The sequence below is a fragment of the Rattus norvegicus genome, chromosome 1 (assembly GCF_036323735.1).
Source record: "Rattus norvegicus strain BN/NHsdMcwi chromosome 1, GRCr8, whole genome shotgun sequence".
Lineage (NCBI taxonomy): Eukaryota > Metazoa > Chordata > Mammalia > Rodentia > Muridae > Rattus > Rattus norvegicus.
The window spans coordinates 172,736,879-172,754,905 of record NC_086019.1 but is presented as its reverse complement, the minus strand read 5'-3'; the positions used below and the strand labels follow the sequence as shown (position 1 = coordinate 172,754,905).

Below are 18,027 nucleotides of genomic sequence, written 5' to 3'. Positions count from 1 at the left end.
CACATAATCTCTCCCACAAGCCATTTCCCCGGAGCTGAACTGTGCACCTTGCTCTGTGGCCACACTCTGCAGAGGCCCTGGTGTCCATGGTTCGGGACCCAGTTCTAGGATAGAGTCTCCCAGTGTATAAACAGGGCCTTTGTTCATTAATTTACAAACTGTTATCCAAGTTTTAGCCGTTAGCTTCTGACCCTTAGCCTTGATAGACACACCTGTGAGAGGATGGAAACGTTATGCTGTCTAATTAATTATGGGCTATTTTTCCCTCTTGTATGTTTTCAGCTTAAACATTTAAAAAAAATCCTTCTGCCATTCTACTACATAGTTTCTTTTGAATTTTAAATTGTCTTATCCATACATATGCACCTATATATGGATATGCTGTTTTATCCCTAACTAATGAATCTTTCAATAAAATTATGTTAGGAAAAGGCTCATGAGCTATGATTTAGTCAGTATTCAGTAACTGGTACATACTCAAAACTGAAATATATTTATTGAATAACTGCTACATACTGAGAGAGACCCAGGGGCTCGTCTGGCACAGTCTCTGCCGGTGGGTTCTCCAGTCTAGCAAAGGATTTAAAGCAAAACACAGGCAGATCTTGTAAGGAAGAATCACGCATCCTGTTGTTCAGTGGTAGTATGCAATCGGGGAATTACTGATATAATATTTTAAGCTTATCAAAAGAAAAATAACTTTAAACCTAAAATTTTATATCCATCCAAATGGTCATTTACATGAGTAGAAATAATGAAAGTATTTTTAAATATACTTGACCTCAGAGTCCAGCACAGAGGCCTACACTTAACACACTTGATGGAAATATTAGAAGAAGCTTGGTGCACTCAAGTCTTTATATACCTGGTGTAAGAGTATTGGTGTCCTAAACAAAACAAGAAACAATACCAGAAGAGACAATATGTTCATAATAATCTATAATAACCTGAAAATTAGGAGCTCTGGGGAGGGAGGAAGAACTCTTGAAAAGATAAAAAAGGAGACTAATAGATATCAGAGTTGAAAGTACTGAAAGATTAAAAGATATATTTATCTATCTATTTAATATATCTTTGATATATATATATATATATATATTAGAACAATTGAAATAGTCAATTCAAATGGTACAAATGTGTCCAAATTTAGAAATAATTGTAAGTTGATTTAGATGCCCCACTTAAAGATGTATTATAAAATTGAATTTTAAAAATCTAAGCTCTTTGGGGTTGGGGATTTAGCTCAGTGGTAGAGCACTTGCCTAGCAAGCGCAAGACCCTGGGTTCAATCCCCAGCTCCGGAAGAAAAAAAAAAAGTAAAAAATCTAACTATTTAAAACAAACATTTTGTTTTTTAAAAAAGCTCTTATTAAATTTGTTCTTTGACTATACCATACATGTGTATACATAATGCATTCAATTTCCTGAACTTAAAATGTCAGGAGGAAAAACCCTAATGGAGTAAACCAAGATAAAATTATTTGGAAAAGTAGGACTGAGAGTGGAGCTGAGCCAAGCAGGACGCAAAGGCAGAGCAGAGACTGGCAGAGTCTTTTAAAGAATAAGCAAATGGATAAAATGCTAAGAAAATTGTTGATTTAGTTATTTTATTTTATGTTTGAGAGTTTTTCCTGCATGTAGGTCTGTGTGCCCACAACCCTTTGTGCCAGGGGATATGATGCCATCTTCTGGCTTCCTGGAGCGTTGTGTGCATGCGGTGCACATACGTGCAAGCCGGGAAACACATGCATAGATAAAAACGAGTAAATCTTTAATGCACATTATTTTCTCATAGATTTGTATTGCAGTTCTCTATGTGTTGTGAATATAAGGCCTTTGTTGTTTATCTATAAGACATCCATGAATTCATATATATGTACATCACTTTCTCCCAGTCTACAATCCATCTTTTCCATTTATTAGTGCTGTCTTTGGTTAATAATTACAACGGTGGTAAAAATTCCACATGTTTTTTCCTGTATACTTAATAGTCTCTGCGTCCTGCCTAATATTTTTTTTACCTACCCCAAAGTCATGAAGCTGATCTCCTAAGTCTCCTTCAGAAGGTTTTTGAGTTTTAGCCTCACATTTATACTTTTGCTGTATTATGAGGTTCTTTACACAATATTGTAATGTAGGAATCAAGGTTCGTGATTCATATCCCTAGGACAGGATATCCAGTGGTCTCAGCAATGTCATTTTGAATGGAAAAAAATAAGATCTGGTGCTCATTGTATCAAGTTAAAATAGCTAAAGAAACATTCCACTTTGAATACACACAGGCATGATTAAAATTCAATCTGCTGTCATATCGTGCAGGTGAAAATATAATCAAGACAACAAGGAAGACAGGGTAGAGGAAAACCAAGTAGATGGCTGCAGTTTAGTCTCCATTTTCACCTTGTGTAGACACACCCTCAGAATGCATTGCATTGCAAATGACGAACCAATGAAAGTAAGTCTTTAGGTGGATTAATGATGAAAATACATTTTGAGCAACAAAGATATAAATGCAGTTCCAAAAAGCCCAAGGAAAGGTATTTAGGATTATATAATAAAATTAGGTTCATTTGATTCCTTAACACCAACACAGAAATTTCGAATTGTCCTTGGTACTACAGAGATTTATATATATATATATACACTATATACTATATATTATATATCTATATAAAATTAAAGATGGATGCAAACTATGCCTTTCTTTTCTTGTGAAGTGGAAGAGGCTGACTTAAGGGAAAAAGCATGGAGAAGATTACTACAAATCCATGCTCAAGCAGATTGAGGGTCTGAAACTGATTCTGCAAGCCATTTCTGCACACTGCCCCCCTCCCCCATTGGAAAGCCTCCTGTACAGTCAGGTGTGTGCACACCCCGGTTTGAAGAGTGTTGGTCTTAAATATATTGAGTTTGAAGCCTCAGCTCTACCTCTAACTAGAAATTCTCTACTGGCAGTTGGAGCTGTGCCTCTGTAATAGTCATTTCTCAGGCTCCTTCCTCCTGAAGACGAGGAGTACCGACATTAGCCCCACGCACTCATTTGAAGCTACACTTGTGAGAAATCAATGGGAAGTGGCTGCTTACCTTAGGGCCATCAGGGTAATTGATCATTCCATCTTTGTGTGACTCTCTATGCTTTTTACATATGCTTTTCCCAGCTGCTTACATTGCTTGTTAGTCATATGAAATCCATGCGATTGCCCGCAGTAAATGGTTCGCCATTTAAATGCAAATGGTGATCAAAACAGGAGAATAATGTTCTACCCCCTTTCAGTAGAGAAGATTATCATTAAGTATCCTATGTGTGCTTTTTATGCAGTTTTATGTGTACACATTACACGAATAGGTTCCTATCCTGTAAACTGCTCTTTTTCATTTAATATGTATTGGGAAGGTTTCCTTATTAAGAAAAAAGTGCAATAGTGTATCTCAAATTATGGATGTTCTGTTATTTTGCAAATTTCTCCCTCTGAATATGGAATATATAAATTGTTTTAGACCTTTCTTGTTACAATCAGTGCCACAACAAATGTTCTCGTAAATACAACATCTATAGAGTAAATTCCAAACGATAAAGTAGGTTACTGATCATTTGCCTGCCATAGGAAGGAGGGAGGAAGGGAGGGAGGAAGGGAGGAAGGAAGGGAGGAAGGGAGGAGGCAGGCAGGCAGGCAGGCAGCAGGCAGGCAGGCAGCAGGCAGGCAGGCAGGCAGGCAGGCAGCAGACAGGCAGGCAGGCAGCAGGCAGGAAGGAAGGCAGGCAGGCAGGCAGGAAGGCAGGCAGGCAGGCAGGCAGCAGGCAGGCAGGCAGCAGGCAGGCAGGAAGGCCTCCTGGAGGGAAGGTCAGTGTTGTGTCTGGAAAGTCCTCCCACCGCTTGCTACACTTTGATCTGCTTTCAGTATTGTGTTGGTGCGCTTTCCGTGCCATGAGTTGCCTCTTAGATTTCTCTGCAGGCATCCTTCTTTGCAACATTTCCATCCATTCTGGTCCAACCCCTTCACTTGTCATGCCTCCACTACTTCCTTTGGTTGTATGAAAATCAGAGATGTCATGCTCCCCGTCGCAAGCTATTTCTTCTGTCATTCCACTTCTGTTTGATTCAAGCTTTACTCCTAGTTATGAACATTTTCTTTTCTTTGCCTTACTTTTATCTTTGTTGACTAATTCCCTGGAGACAAAGAGACACATGGACGAACTGACTGGCAGATAAATGGTATTCAAGAACCAATACAGTTTGGAAGCAGTGACACAGTTGGTCACTGATCATGATGGGCACCTGCTTGATGTGGGCTGCAAAGCCAGTGGTAAGGTTTGCAACTTACAAAATGACATTTAATGTGTCAAGGTGAATGAAGATTGAGCTGTGCTCCTGAGGGATTGAAATTGTTAGTTAAATTATGATGTCTAAATATACACTGATCAAGACTTTGCAAAACAAAGATTGTTGCGATAAACTGCTCTCATATTGTGCAGATAGCATACAAACTCCACTGTGATTATTATTTGGTTGAGCATGGTCATGTGTACACAAGTTCATCTTGCTAAAGCATTTTAGAGATAACATGCAGGATGCAAGCATTTGCTTTGTTCTTCCTGTCAGAACAGGCTGCATGTTCTGTGGTAAAGAATGACTTCTAAGTCCAAGTGCTTAGTATCTTCCATTGCAAATTGCTGCAGGAGTCTAAGTTGCTTTGTTCTCAGTCAGCTCTGGATAAGAGAGGCTCCAGATCTTTGTAGGTATCTAGTAGGAACTGGAACATCATGAACTATGTACTATCTCCAAAAATGTATCACTTAAAAGCAATGTGTTTATTCTGATAAAGTCACACAATCTTTTTCAAGGAGGGCAGAAAATTGAAATTCACAATATCCAAAGAATTAACCTGAGGAACACTTATTTGGGCAGGACTGAGGTTACAGATATTTCAGATTGTCTCTTTGCTAATGAGAGAATCAAATTGAGCTCAATATGTGTATATTCAAAGTCAAGGAGCCTGCATACTGTGAATTCTGACATAAGTCAGGAAGAAGCTAAGAAGTTGCAAGCCTTAGAGATCGTAACTCAGTCCAAGAGGAACTCTGAGGCCATCTGGCATTTTAGATGGCTCTATCCCTCCATGACTGCTTCCTTTGCCCTGTGTGTGCTCCTAATTCTGAGACACCTAATAGAGATGACTTTTAAACTGGACCTTGAAGGCAGTGTAGGCCATGGTTGTCAGAACGGGATGATGGATTGGAGGGTAGAGGAGAAATGAGTATAGCCAATGTAGACAGTACTCAGGTGCTAGGGAAACAGTAAGGCTCTGACCTTCTAGGAAGGCAGAGGAAGAGCCATGGGACTAGGTCTCCTAATGATCTCCTCTTGTTATTACCATTCTGTTCTTGATGCTGATCTATTTTTAACCATGACTATATTAAACTCAATAAATCCTCCACCATGTATTCATATGGCTGTCCTTAATGTGCCCTGTTTTATGGATTTCTGTGTTATTACTGCATAACACTTAAATCTTCCTACATACAAAGACTACTTAGAATTTCTATATACCTGTGCTCACACTTACAGGTCTAATTTTAACCTGACAGTGATCCAAATATCCTGTCCAAATGTTCTCTAACAAACAAAGTTAGAATTTAAAAAAAAAGTTAATTCTAGTAGGAGGCATTTGAGCCTGTCTGTGTCTCAGCACATTTGGGGATATTTGGTAAGTAGGGTTAGAGTGAAATGGCCAATATTGGTGTGATACAGTCATGGCAGGGATAGGAACAGCACACTGAGTCAGTTATAGCCACAGGCCACATTACATAGACATGTTCCAGGCAAGAGCCTTCAAGTCAACAGTCTACATTCATAGACATACTGTTTTCCCAATAACTGAGTATGGATGTTTTCCCTAGACATGGGTGTTGTGTACATTCCCCTTCAGCATTGACCCCATTAGCTTTTGGGCAGTGTCTTACCAGTTTCCTAAGAACAGTGCTAAAGAGGTCTTGGCTGCCACACAATTGTCATATTGTGTCCTTGGTACAAGCAGGTTACATTTACTCCTTCATGACTTGTGAATGGTCTCCCTCCAACATTGATCATATTGTAAGTGATGGTGTGTGGCAGTTAGTCCCTGTGGGGTGGGGAGACTGCTCCAATAGATGGCTAGAGTTTTGCTTCTTATCCAGCACTATAATTTTTTCCATGTGACTGTTCCTGATTTGGGGAGAATATATTAAGAGGTTTAAGAATCTTCCAATTATCTGAACTGTTTATAATGCAAACACTTGTTTTTAATCTTAGGGCAATACTCTTTCTTCAGCGAGACCAACTAATGTATTAGAAATGATGAAAGAATGGAAAAATAACCCAGAAAGTGATGATGACACCAAGGCAGACAAGGAGACTGAGCAGCACACTGAGGAAAAGTTGAAGCATAACAAAATAGAGGAAAAGGCCCCGAATGTCAACCACAGTCCATCTGCAAAGTCAGTAAATCAGGTAGGAGGAATGGCTGCAGCGGGGCACCAGGCTGCTGGCACTTTCTCTCTCGGGACACTGTGTTGCAGCTCCATCATCTCACTGTTAGTCGGTAACAGAGGCCTGCACTAGTCAACAGGTGAGGTCCTTCTACCTTCTGAGCCAGGAGAGGTAGCGCTGGGGCTTCATTCTTTGAAGCAGTGGCTCTCGGGAGTGGAGCTGACAGACCTTCTCTGTGAGAGAACACATACAGACTGAGCATCCCTAACCTGAACAGCTAGCAACTTCAGATGAAGGACACTCAAACTGTACTAAGTGCTGTAGGTCTGTTAGCCTCTGTTGTAGCTACTCAGCTCTGATGTTGCTGCACAGACACTAGCACAGCCAGCGAATGAGTGACCACAACCACGTCCAGCTCAGCCTTTTCGATGAAACAGATGGTATGCCAGATTTGACCCGTGGCTCCTAATTCATAATTTTTGTACTCTACTCAGCTACAGAATTTAGAATTGGTTTATATACTATACACAAGAGATAATTATTATATTAGCCAGTTATTTGTGTATTGTTTCATAAAAACCTAAACTATATGTTTGCCATGTTACCTGACTAGACCTGAACACAGTTTCATGTCTGAAGCAATGTTGGCATTTTGATTCTAAGTTGTAGTCTATTAACTGGATAGCCCAAAGCTTTGCCTGAGCAACCCTTTCTTGTTTTTGATACACGTCAGTATAAGTTTTTCAGTTTGGGGTTGCTCTCCTGTCTTATGTTCTAGCTCTTATTTAAATTTTGCACCCTGTGCAGGACAGTCCAGACCTAGTCATTTGTTGTTGCCTTCTAGTCCCTTGTAGGCAGCAGATGGGCAGAGCACAAGGGGGCCTGGCTGGGTGAGTCCTGGTCCATGTCTGGGAATGTGCAGGACTTCTGGCCCCACTCATAGTCAAGATTCCTGCTAGAATCTTGCAAAAGGCATCTAGGAGAGTTACCTGTTGGCTGGATAGTAAAATCCTGGATTAGAAGCTTACCATTGTGACTTAGATTGTGTGAAAGAACCACCTCACTGTAATGTAAACACTATTGAATTCCTTTCCTGTCTCCTCTGATAACTACTTACTACATTGTTTAGCACAGCGTGTATTTTATATTCTCTTTAAAAATAATATCCTAGACCCATGCTTACATTTTTCTTGTTGAACGTAGTTTGAAGATTTTCTGTTGACTGACTTGGCAGCGTGCACATACATGTAGTTACATACATAACACAGTATGTATGCATGTTTGTATAATGCATGTGCACACGCATCTAAATGTACACATATATAAATATATGCACAGCACATATTTTGTAGTGCTGTATTGTATCTGTATTTATCAATCAATGTGGCATAAAATTCCCTGGTGGATCAGTGCACTCAGGCTCCTTTTCCACTGCTCTGCCATTTTCCTTCTCTATCCCAGACATCTGACAAATCACTGGTGAAAGTGACCTACTGTGGTCTTGGATATTTCGTGTAAGGAAGAAAAGGACTAGAATGTGAGTTATGTCATGTAATGCTAGGAATTTCAGTAGTCACACACACATCTGAGGAGATAGCATTTCATTTTAGCAAGAATAGCTTACAGTGTCAATGAACAGGCTGGGCCATGGGAGCAACCTCTCCCGGGATGGGCTTAGAAAGCTTGCTCGTCCATGGCTTCAGGAGCAGTTCCCGCACTGCGGAAGCATTTTGTCTTCAGTGTCTTCTAAGGAACTTTTCCTTTGCTCAGGCTTGTCTGTGATATCTGGGGAGGAACATAACACTGGGGGATTTTTCTGAAGTTTGTTACACCTTTAAAAAAGACATATCTCTCACACATATTTTTCACTGGTTTTTTTATGTAAATATATTATTTTCCTAATTGTGTCAAACTTTATGCTAGACTTCTTCTAGTCTTTCAAACTTTTATCAACAATAAAAAGCAGTGTGTGAAAATCCTGACCTAAGTGGAGGGATTCCGCAAGCATGGGGTCAAGGCCTCTGTGTTCACAGAACTGAAAACTGCAAAAAGCAAAACCAAAATAAAAAACCAAACCCTTCATGGTTAGGGTAATAAAAGTGGTCTTGTTAGGATCATACCACCCTCTGCACCCCCTAACACCCAGAAGTTTTCAGGATCCATGGCTTCTCCAGGGGGAAGAGAGAACCAGGAAAGCAGCCACTCCCAGACATTCTGAAGCACTGCAGGGGTGCCCTCTCCATTGTTCATGGGGAGCTTAGAGGAAAAGGGGCAGCCAGGGAGGAACTAGCAAAGAGGCAATTCCACTGAAGAGATGAGCACACCATGGACACGAAAGGTTATTATGCCTGCCACTGGGCAGTTAGTCACTCCAAAAGCAGACTCAGCAAGGGCAGCAAGACTAACACCACTGCAAGGAAAGCACTCTGTGCCCAGCTGGATTAGTGCAGTGCCCACCTAGCAGCTCAGCCTAACCTGCTAGAGATCTTGAAAACAAGCTTGGTTGACCAGTGACTTTGCCAGCAGGGGTGGTTACCATCATAATATAAAATATATTGTTTCTAAGTGTCCTCAGAAGCCAAGGGAGCTGCTTCTGCAAATATGAAGGCCCAATGACAAAACACAAATCCCAATGACAGGATTACAAAGGGGCTTGCCTTTAATCCCAGGACTTGGGAAGCAAAGGCAGGTAGGAAAGTCTTTGAGTTAGAGGCCAGCCTGGATACAGAGTGAATTCCAGGACAGTTAGGGATTCATGGAGAAGCCCTATCTCAAAACACAAAACAAAAGACAAACAAAAAACAAAAAGAACAAAACCAAAACAAAACAAAACAAAAGGCTGTAAATTATCACAACCTCCAATAAAACCACATTAGGCACAAAAGAAAGGGAGAACTGTGCTGTAACAAGAAAGAGAGTTCCCAATAATCCTCTTTAAAAATCACTGAATCCCAAGAATGTATATACATAAAAAATTAAGTGAAATTTGAAAACAGTGCATGAACAGAAGAGTTTTGCAAAAGCAAGAAAGAAGGGACAGCGGGGAATAAGAGGGAATGGATGGAGAGAAGGGGAGAATTTAAGCAATGGATTAGTAATGTAATGGGTGAAGTGGCAACTTCCTGTAGCCAGGCAGGACTTCCAGAGGAGGTAGGGGACAGCAGCCCACATACAAAACCTTCAACCCAAAATTTGTCCTGCTCACAACATGTGCAAGGATAAAGATGCAACAGAAATTGAGGGGATGGTCAAGCAATGACTGTCCAACCTGAGACCCAGTCCATGGGAGAGAGCCAACCCTGACACTATTGATGATGTTCTGCTCTGATTGCAGACAGGAGCCTAGCATAACTGTCCTCTGAGAGATTTCATCCATCCATTGATGGAGATAGATGCAGAGACTCACAGCCAAACATTAGATTTAGCTCTGGTAGTCTTATGGAAGAGTGGGAGGAAGAATAGAGGGAGGCAGAGGGGTCGAGGACATCACAGGAAGACCTATAGAGTCAAATAACCTGGGCTCACAGAGAGTCAGCCACCAACCAAAGTGCATGCATGAGCTGAACATAGGCCCCTTACACTTATGTATCAGATGTGTAACTTGGTCTCCATGTGGGTCTTTTAACAATTTGAGCAGGGTCTGTCTCTGTCTTTGCTGCCTACCTTTGGATCCTTTCCCCCTAGTCAGACTGCCTTTGCCTTGTTTGGCCTCAGTGGGAGAGGATGCATCTAGTCCTTCTATGACTTGATGTGTCATGGGGTTGGAACCCATGGGAAACCTTCTCTTATCAGAGAAGGGGAACAACGAATAGCGGCAGAGGTATGTGTGGGGGTGGGACTGGAAGAAGAGGAGGGAGGGGGCTGTGATGGGGGTGTAAAGTGAATAAATCAATAAAAAAATATATGGGGAGCAGTGAGATTAAAGACAGAACATTTGAAATTGCTCAGCCTAATATCAAAGAGAAGGGGTGGGTTATAAAGAAAGCTTATAAGAACTGTGGGCCACCATGAAGAGACCTAATCTATGTGTAATAGGAATTAAAGAAAGTGAGGAGGGATAAATAGGACCAGAAAGCATATGTAATAAATATAGGATGGGGACATGTTTGATGGTTGCACATCATTAACTCAGCACTCACAAAGCAGAGACAAATGGCTCGTGTCCGCTCCACCACAGGGCTCCGGCAGCTTGAGGAGGCAGGATTATGGGAAGTTGGCTGCACTTAACCCACACCACTGGGCAGGTGTCAGGCTGTGGGAAGCCTCAGGATACCACTCCAGGGGTGGGGAAGGCGCAGTCTGAGGCTCAGGACACAGCCGGAGCTGCCTCGGGGTCCCCGGGCCTGTAAGGAGGCCAGGCCCTCATTTCTCAGGCTCTTAGGCATCCAGGCACTGCTGGGATGCTGCAGAAGGGCTGAGGATGGAGTGGGGGACCCACGGGGCTGGATCTAGCCTGGGACTGAGGGGGGAAAAGAGGGGGGATTCTCTGGCTGCTCCTGCTGGGGAGAGTCTTTGGCTGGACTGGGCAGGCTTCTGGGCTTTCTTCAGAGATTAGACAGTGGCTCTGTAGGCAAGGCCTTCTCTGTGGCTCCCCACAGCGGGCTCCCTCTGATAAAAGAGGCTGTCCATGGTTTTAAGACATTTATTGTCATGGCGGAAAGTGGATGAGTAAAACCGTACTCCACTTCTCAGAGTGGGACTGAGATTAAATACCTTTTGCAAGAATGAGTGTCTGGGAAGGGAAATTCATTGGTCAAGCCTCCAGACCTTTAGGTACCTCATTATAAAGAAATCTGTCTTGAGCCTAAGTGACCTGTGGTCACATCCTCTACCTGTGAAGAGGCTTGGGGCATTGCCCTTATGTGACTGATGGTCACAAGTCTATGGAGGGCTTCAGGCTAGTGACAGGCCTGGTTTCCTGGGAGTCAGGCACAATGCCGACCCTTCCTCAGGGTTGCTGGGGTTTCAAACCTCTTCAACCAGGAGCCAGGGTCTTTCACTGTCCTACAGACCTCTGTGAGTACAAGGCCAGCCTGGTCTACACTATTATGTTTCAGCCCAGCCTGCTCTACATATTGAGTCTCTGTCTCAAAAATAAATAGATAAAGTATTAAGAAAAAACATCCTAATCTGAGAAAAAAAGCCAACATCCAGTCAAAGGAAGTTCATATATCTGAACTCAAATAGAACCCAAAGAGGAGCTTCCCACATCACACAAGAAGATACTACCAAAAATCATAACAAAGAAAAATCCCTCAAAGGATCAGCGTAGAGAAGAAGTCATGTCAAATAATCACAGAACCCTGCAGGCCAGGAGAGACAGAGTATGTTGCCAGCCAAGAATGCCATACCTGGAAAAACTATAATTTAGAAATGAAAGAAAAAAAAAAAGACTCTCCTAGACAAATGAAAGCTGAGAGAGTTCATTAACATCAGTTAAATGATGTCTTACAAAAATGCCAAAAGGAAGTATTCAAATTAAAAGGACACTAATGTGTAGTACAAAAATTTCTGAAGATAGAAAATTCACAGGTCAAAGTAAAATTCTATGTACCTCCACACCTGAAAACCCCAACCAGCCAACCAACCCTCTGTATCATGATCGTAAGGTGAGCCACTTAAATTCCAGAAGGGGCTGTTAGAAGACAAAGAACATATGACAATAACCTTTTAATAGTATCAAAGAGACGAAAACCGAGGCATCAGAAATGGCAAATATGGGGGCGGTCAATAGAGTTGAAATGTAGGGTTTTTTCCCTGTGATCAATGTTAAAGTTGTTACTTGTTTAAATTAACCCATTGTAACTATCAGATGTTTTGTATATTACTTTTCACATTGCTTTAAGAAGAATAGGAGTAAAGAGAGATTGATTTTGGTTCCTGGATCAAGGGAAATAGTTCCTCATGGCAGGGAAGGCATAGCAGCTGAGGAGACTTTGCTGCTAGCAGTGGGACCTGGTCAGACCATGGTAGCACTTAGAGAGTAGATGGAGTTGGAGCAACACCAGAGAAGAATAAAACCCTCCAGGCTTCTCCTCTTTCAACAGTGGGCCCCACCTCTTAAAGGCTCAGTACTTGCCTAGAACAACACTGCCACCCAGGGATCAAGTAAGTCCCCAAACAGCCACCCAGGGATCAAGTAAGTCCTCATACAGCCACCCAGGGATCAAGTAAGTCCCCAAACAAATAAGCCTGCAGGGAACATTTCAGACAAAACCACAACAGATGTGTTTGCTAAGTCCCATTGTAACCACAGAATAACAAGCTAAAAATAAATATAATATAAAATTAAGAAAGAACTAAAGTATAGTGCTACAGAAAAAAAATCACTCATCTGCAAAAGAAGTAGCTGATAGAGGAAGAAAAATGCAGAGTCTATAAAAATGTAGAAATCTATAGTAAAATAGCAGAAGTTTCTCTTACCAAGTTACCATGAATGTAAGTAAATTAAATTCTCCAACTAGAAGGCCTATGGAAGATTGAACTAATATATGCACGCATGAACGGGTGCTCTCTCTCTCTCTCTCTCTCTCTCTCTCTCTCTCTCTCTCTCTTTCTCTCTCTCTCTCTCTCTCTCTCACACACACACACACAAACACACACATACACACACACACACACACACACACACACACACACACATACACACGAATAGGATCCACATATATGCAAGAGACTTGCTTTACCAGTAAGGACCCACACAAATTGCAGCTGAATGTCTAGAAACATTGGAAACAAAAGAACAGGAGTAGCTGGAGTCCTGTCAGATAGAATAGAGTGCAAGTCAAACTGTATTAAGGGAAAAGGTAATGCACAGTGATAAGTCATTGCAAATGATTATGCACGCAACAAACCCGGGAGTACAGGCATCAATAGACTGAAAGGGAGAGAGACACTGTAGTATAGTAATGGTAGGAGAATTTAAAGCTCCACTTTTATCAATGAGCAAGTCATCCAGAGAGAATAGCAATCAAGAAACATCAAATTTTGAAGTTTACTCTAGACCATACAGACTTAGTAGTCATTATACAGCAAACCATCAAATAGCCAAAAAATATAGATTCTTCCTAACTTTACAAGGGACTAGATTAGACTTTAGGCAAAAAAAAAAAAAGAAAAAAAGTCTAAGCAAATCCAAAATATCAAAATCATACCAAGCATCTTGTTCAACAATAGTAAAACAAAATGAATCTAAAAATAAAAACCAACATCAGACACTCTGGAACATTTGCTGAGCAGAGCACCAGTGGCTCAGACTCTCAGATCAACAAAGGACCTCACGAAACTGAAAAGGACACATTTATTTGTCAATAGACTAATGAGCACCTTACCAATGGGGGAAAAATCTTGATTAACTCCACATCTGATAGAGGGCTAATATCTGAAATATTTAAAGAATTCAAGAAGCTAACCTCCAAAAAGTTTAAACAACCCAATCAAAAAAAAAAAAAAAAGCGGTATAGAGCTAAACAGAATTCATCAGAGGACTCTCAAATGGTCAAGAAACACTTAAAGAAATGTTCAAAGTCCTTAGTCATCAGGGAAATGCAAATCAAAACAATCCAGACATTCCACTGAAATCTACCTGAAGACCCAGTTATACCACTCTTGGACATGTACCCAAAAGATGTCCCACCATACCTTGGAGACACATGCTCCACTATATTCATAGCAGCCTTCTTTATACTAGTCAGAAGCTGGAAACAGCTCAGATGTCCCACAACAGAAGAATGGATACAGAAAATGTGGTTCATTTACATAATAGAATACTGTTCAGCTATTAAGAATGAGGACATCATGAGTTTTTCAGGCAAATGTGTGGAACTAGAAAATATCATCCTAAGTGAGGTAGCCCAGACCCAAAAGGATAAGCATAATATATACTCACTAATAAGTGGATATTAGCCAAAAAACTAGAGTGCCTAGGATACAACACACAGAACTCAAGAAGGATAACAAGCACAAGGGCCCAAGTGATAATGCTTCAATGTGATAATGCTTCAATCCCACTCGGGAGGGAGAAGAAAACAATCATGGGAAGCAGAGGGAGGGAGGAGGGACCTAGATGAGAGAGGGGAGGGAGAAGGGAAAAGGGGAACATGATCAGTAATAGGGGGAGGAAACAGGAGAGAAGCCCTGGGGGCCAGCAGAATGAATGGAAATATGCAACCTTGGGGGTGGGGTAGGAGGTGGGGGACCCTCTACAAAGTACCAGAGCCCTGGGAGGTGAGAGACTCTCAGGACTCAGTGGGAGTGAACTTAGATGAAATGCCCAACAGTGGGGAGAGGAAACTTTTAGAGTCCATCTCCAGTAGAAAGACAGGGCCTCAAGAGGAAGGATGAGGTTGCCATCCCACAGTCAAAAATTCTGACTCAGAATTGTTCCTTTTTTTTTTTTTTTTTTTTTTTTTTCGGAGCTGGGGACCGAACCCAGGGCCTTGCACTTGCTAGGCAAGTGCTCTACCACTGAGCTAAATCCCCAATGAATTGTTCCTTTCTAAAAGAACTGCAGGGACAAAAATGGAGAAGAGACTGAGGGAAAGGAATTCTGGTGACTGGCCCAACTTGGATTCCTTCTCAAGGGGAGGCTCCAAGGCCTGACACTATTAGAGATGCTATAGTGTGCTTACTGACAGGAGCCTAGCATGACTGCCCTCTGAGAGCCTAACAAGCAGCTGACTAAGACAGATGCAGATAATACCCAACCATTGGACTGAAGTCCAGAATCCCTGTAGTTGAATTAGGGAAAGGCTGGAAGAAGCTGAGGAGGAGGACAATCCCATAGGAAGACCAGCAGTCTCAACTATCCTGGACCCCTGAGATCTCTCAGACACTGAGCCACCAATCAGGCAGCACACTTGAGCTGGTCCAAGACCCTGACACATATATAGCAGGGAATTACCTGGTCTGGCTTCAGTGGGAGAAGTGCCTAACCTGCTAGAGACTTGAGGCCCCAGGGCATGGAGAGGCCTGGTGGTGGTGGTGTAGACATCTTCTTGGAGACAGGGTGTTTGGGGGGAAGAATGGGATGAGGAACTGTGGGAGGAGGGACCAGGCAATGAATGACTGGACTGTAAAAAAATTAAACCCCCCCAAAGAAACTCACAAAATACAGTTAGTACAAGCCTATTCATTCTTCAGAAATGAAGGCTGAAACTCTAAAAATGATACACTGGTTAAGCGCACTTGCTACTCTTATAGAGCATCCAGGTTTGGTTTCTAGCACCCATAGAGTGGCATGGCTCACAACTACCTTTAACTTCCATTCTTAGAGATTCAACCTACTCTTCTGGCTCTGGAGGCACTAGGCCCAAATATAGTATACATGCAGGCAAAAGATGCATACACATTAAATGAATCTTAAAAACAAACAAAACCCCAAACAAACAAAACCAAAACAGGCTAATTTTTTAAGGAACAAATTCTCGGAGGACTTGTGATTCACATACTAGCTCAGGGGAAGTGCTTCCTGCAGAGTTGGGATGCCATTTTAAGGTCTTGTCTGAACTTACTGCTTTGGGAGTCAAACGTTTCTTTATTTTCCCCATCTTCAGCTTATAGGCATGAACTGATCCAGTGAATGATGACCTAGAGGTCTAGTATGGCTAAGGGAGAAATTCTTGGTGTCAGAATTGTTGAGAGCTCTTTGTAGTGGGAAGCTAGATGGAGAAGACACAGAGGGACAAAGATACCTTGCCATCTAGGGCCATTTATTTTCCTGGGATACACTGGTGATTGAGCTTAATACCTTGAGCATTTTAAGGGGAGCTTGTTGCTGAACTTCTCCTAGCCCAGGTATGACAAACCCCAATCCAGCTATGATTTAATCCTACCTGAAATGTGGCAAATACTCCAATATAAAGATTACAAAAGATTAAAACTCTCAGACAATGACTTACCCCCAGGCATGCAAATCAATGTAGAATATAGGGAATATGAAAATCAAGGCACATAGCCCTCTCCTGGCCCACAATGTTGATAATCCACAGTAACTGAATCTAATGATACTTGCATGGATACACTACTGCACAAAGAATTTATAACATGAGCTTAAAAATCAACAAACCCGGGGCTGGGGATTTAGCTCAGTGGTAGAGCGCTTACCTAGGAAGCACAAGGCCCTGGGTTCGGTCCCCAGCTCTGAAAAAAAGAACAACAACAACAAAAAAATATCAACAAACCCAAGAAGAATATGATGGAGTGGGGAGATGGCTAGGAGGATAGTTCAATTAATAATATGTTTGCAAAATACTAACCATGCAAGCACAAGAATTCCAGTTCAGTTCCCCAAACCCAAACTAGAAAGGAAGAAGGAAAGGAAAGAAAAAGAAAGAAAGAAAGAAAGAAAGAAAGAAAGGGAGAAAGAAAGAAAGGGAGAAAGAAAGAAAGGAAGGAAGCCAGACAGGCATGGTGTTTTTTGCTTATAATCCTAGCATCAGGAATGACAGACAGATGTTTCCCTGGGGCTCACTGTTCAGCAAACCAGCCTAGTATAACACCCAAGGCTGTTCTTTGAACTCACATGTATGTTTACACAGAGAAAATAGGAATAGACAGTTAAATGAAATAAGGCAATTTATTATATGAAAGAAAAATTCAATAAAGAAAGGTTCTGGAAAAAGTCAAGTAGAAATCTTGGAAATAAAAAGCTCAGTAAATCAAATAAAAGGCTGAGTTAAAAGCCTCACCAATGACTGGATCAATGGGAAGAATATAAAGGCTTGGAGGAAGATTTATGGATTAGAACATTCAGATAGTATTATAAGAAAAATAAATTATAAACAGAACATGAAAGAACTGTGGGATAGGATTAAATACAAACCGAGGAATCTTGGCAAAGACTCAGATGTAGAGATACAGAATAATGACATAGAAAAATTATTCAGTGAAGTGATCACATATAATTTCCTAAGTTGAGGGCAACATACAAATATTCAGACACATAAAGCATTAAACCTAAATGGACATGACCAGAGAAAGAACCTCCCTGTGCCATATTATACCTAGAATGTCAAGAGTACAAAGAAAGATGTGAGAACTGCAAGGCTGTTTATAAAAACAAACATGCTAGAATATTTGAGAAGAAACTCTAAAGGTCAGTAAGATATAGAATATATACTTCAAACTCTACAAAAAATTAACCTATTTTATTATATCTGGCAAAATTATCCTTCAAGATGCAAAGAAAAATAAATACCTTCAAGGCATAAACAAAAGTTATTCATGACCACTGAGTCAGAATTGCAGGAGATACTTATGGGATCTTACACATAGAAAAGGAAGATAAACATATTATGAGAACATGGGCAATAATGAATTTCATTAGAGTAATAGGTAAGCAAATGAGAAGAATTAGGAAAAAGTCAACATTAGGAAAACAACAAAATGCTAAGAACTAGTAAATACTTTACAATAATTACCCTAAATGTAATTGTATTTAAAGTGTCCAATTAAAAGACAAGGAGTATCTGATTAGATTAAAAACAAAACCCAACTGTTTGCTGTCTGCAAGAAACCCATCTTGTGGGACATTCCATGTTTTGGCTGAAAGTTCAAGAAGA

At 41.1% G+C, this 18,027-nt stretch overlaps 1 protein-coding gene across 12 annotated transcripts in view; it reads left to right on the top strand.

Moving 5' to 3' along the window:
• The window catches only part of Stk33 (serine/threonine kinase 33), a 182,241-nt gene that overhangs the window by 138,496 nt on the left and 25,718 nt on the right, over positions 1 to 18,027 (top strand). For all 12 annotated transcript variants that reach the window (XM_063279347.1, XM_039094530.2, XM_017590199.3 and 9 more), the window contains one exon: positions 6,290 to 6,487. In XM_063279347.1, the coding sequence (XP_063135417.1) occupies positions 6,290 to 6,487 (198 nt within the window). The remainder of the gene's footprint in view (positions 1 to 6,289; positions 6,488 to 18,027) is intronic.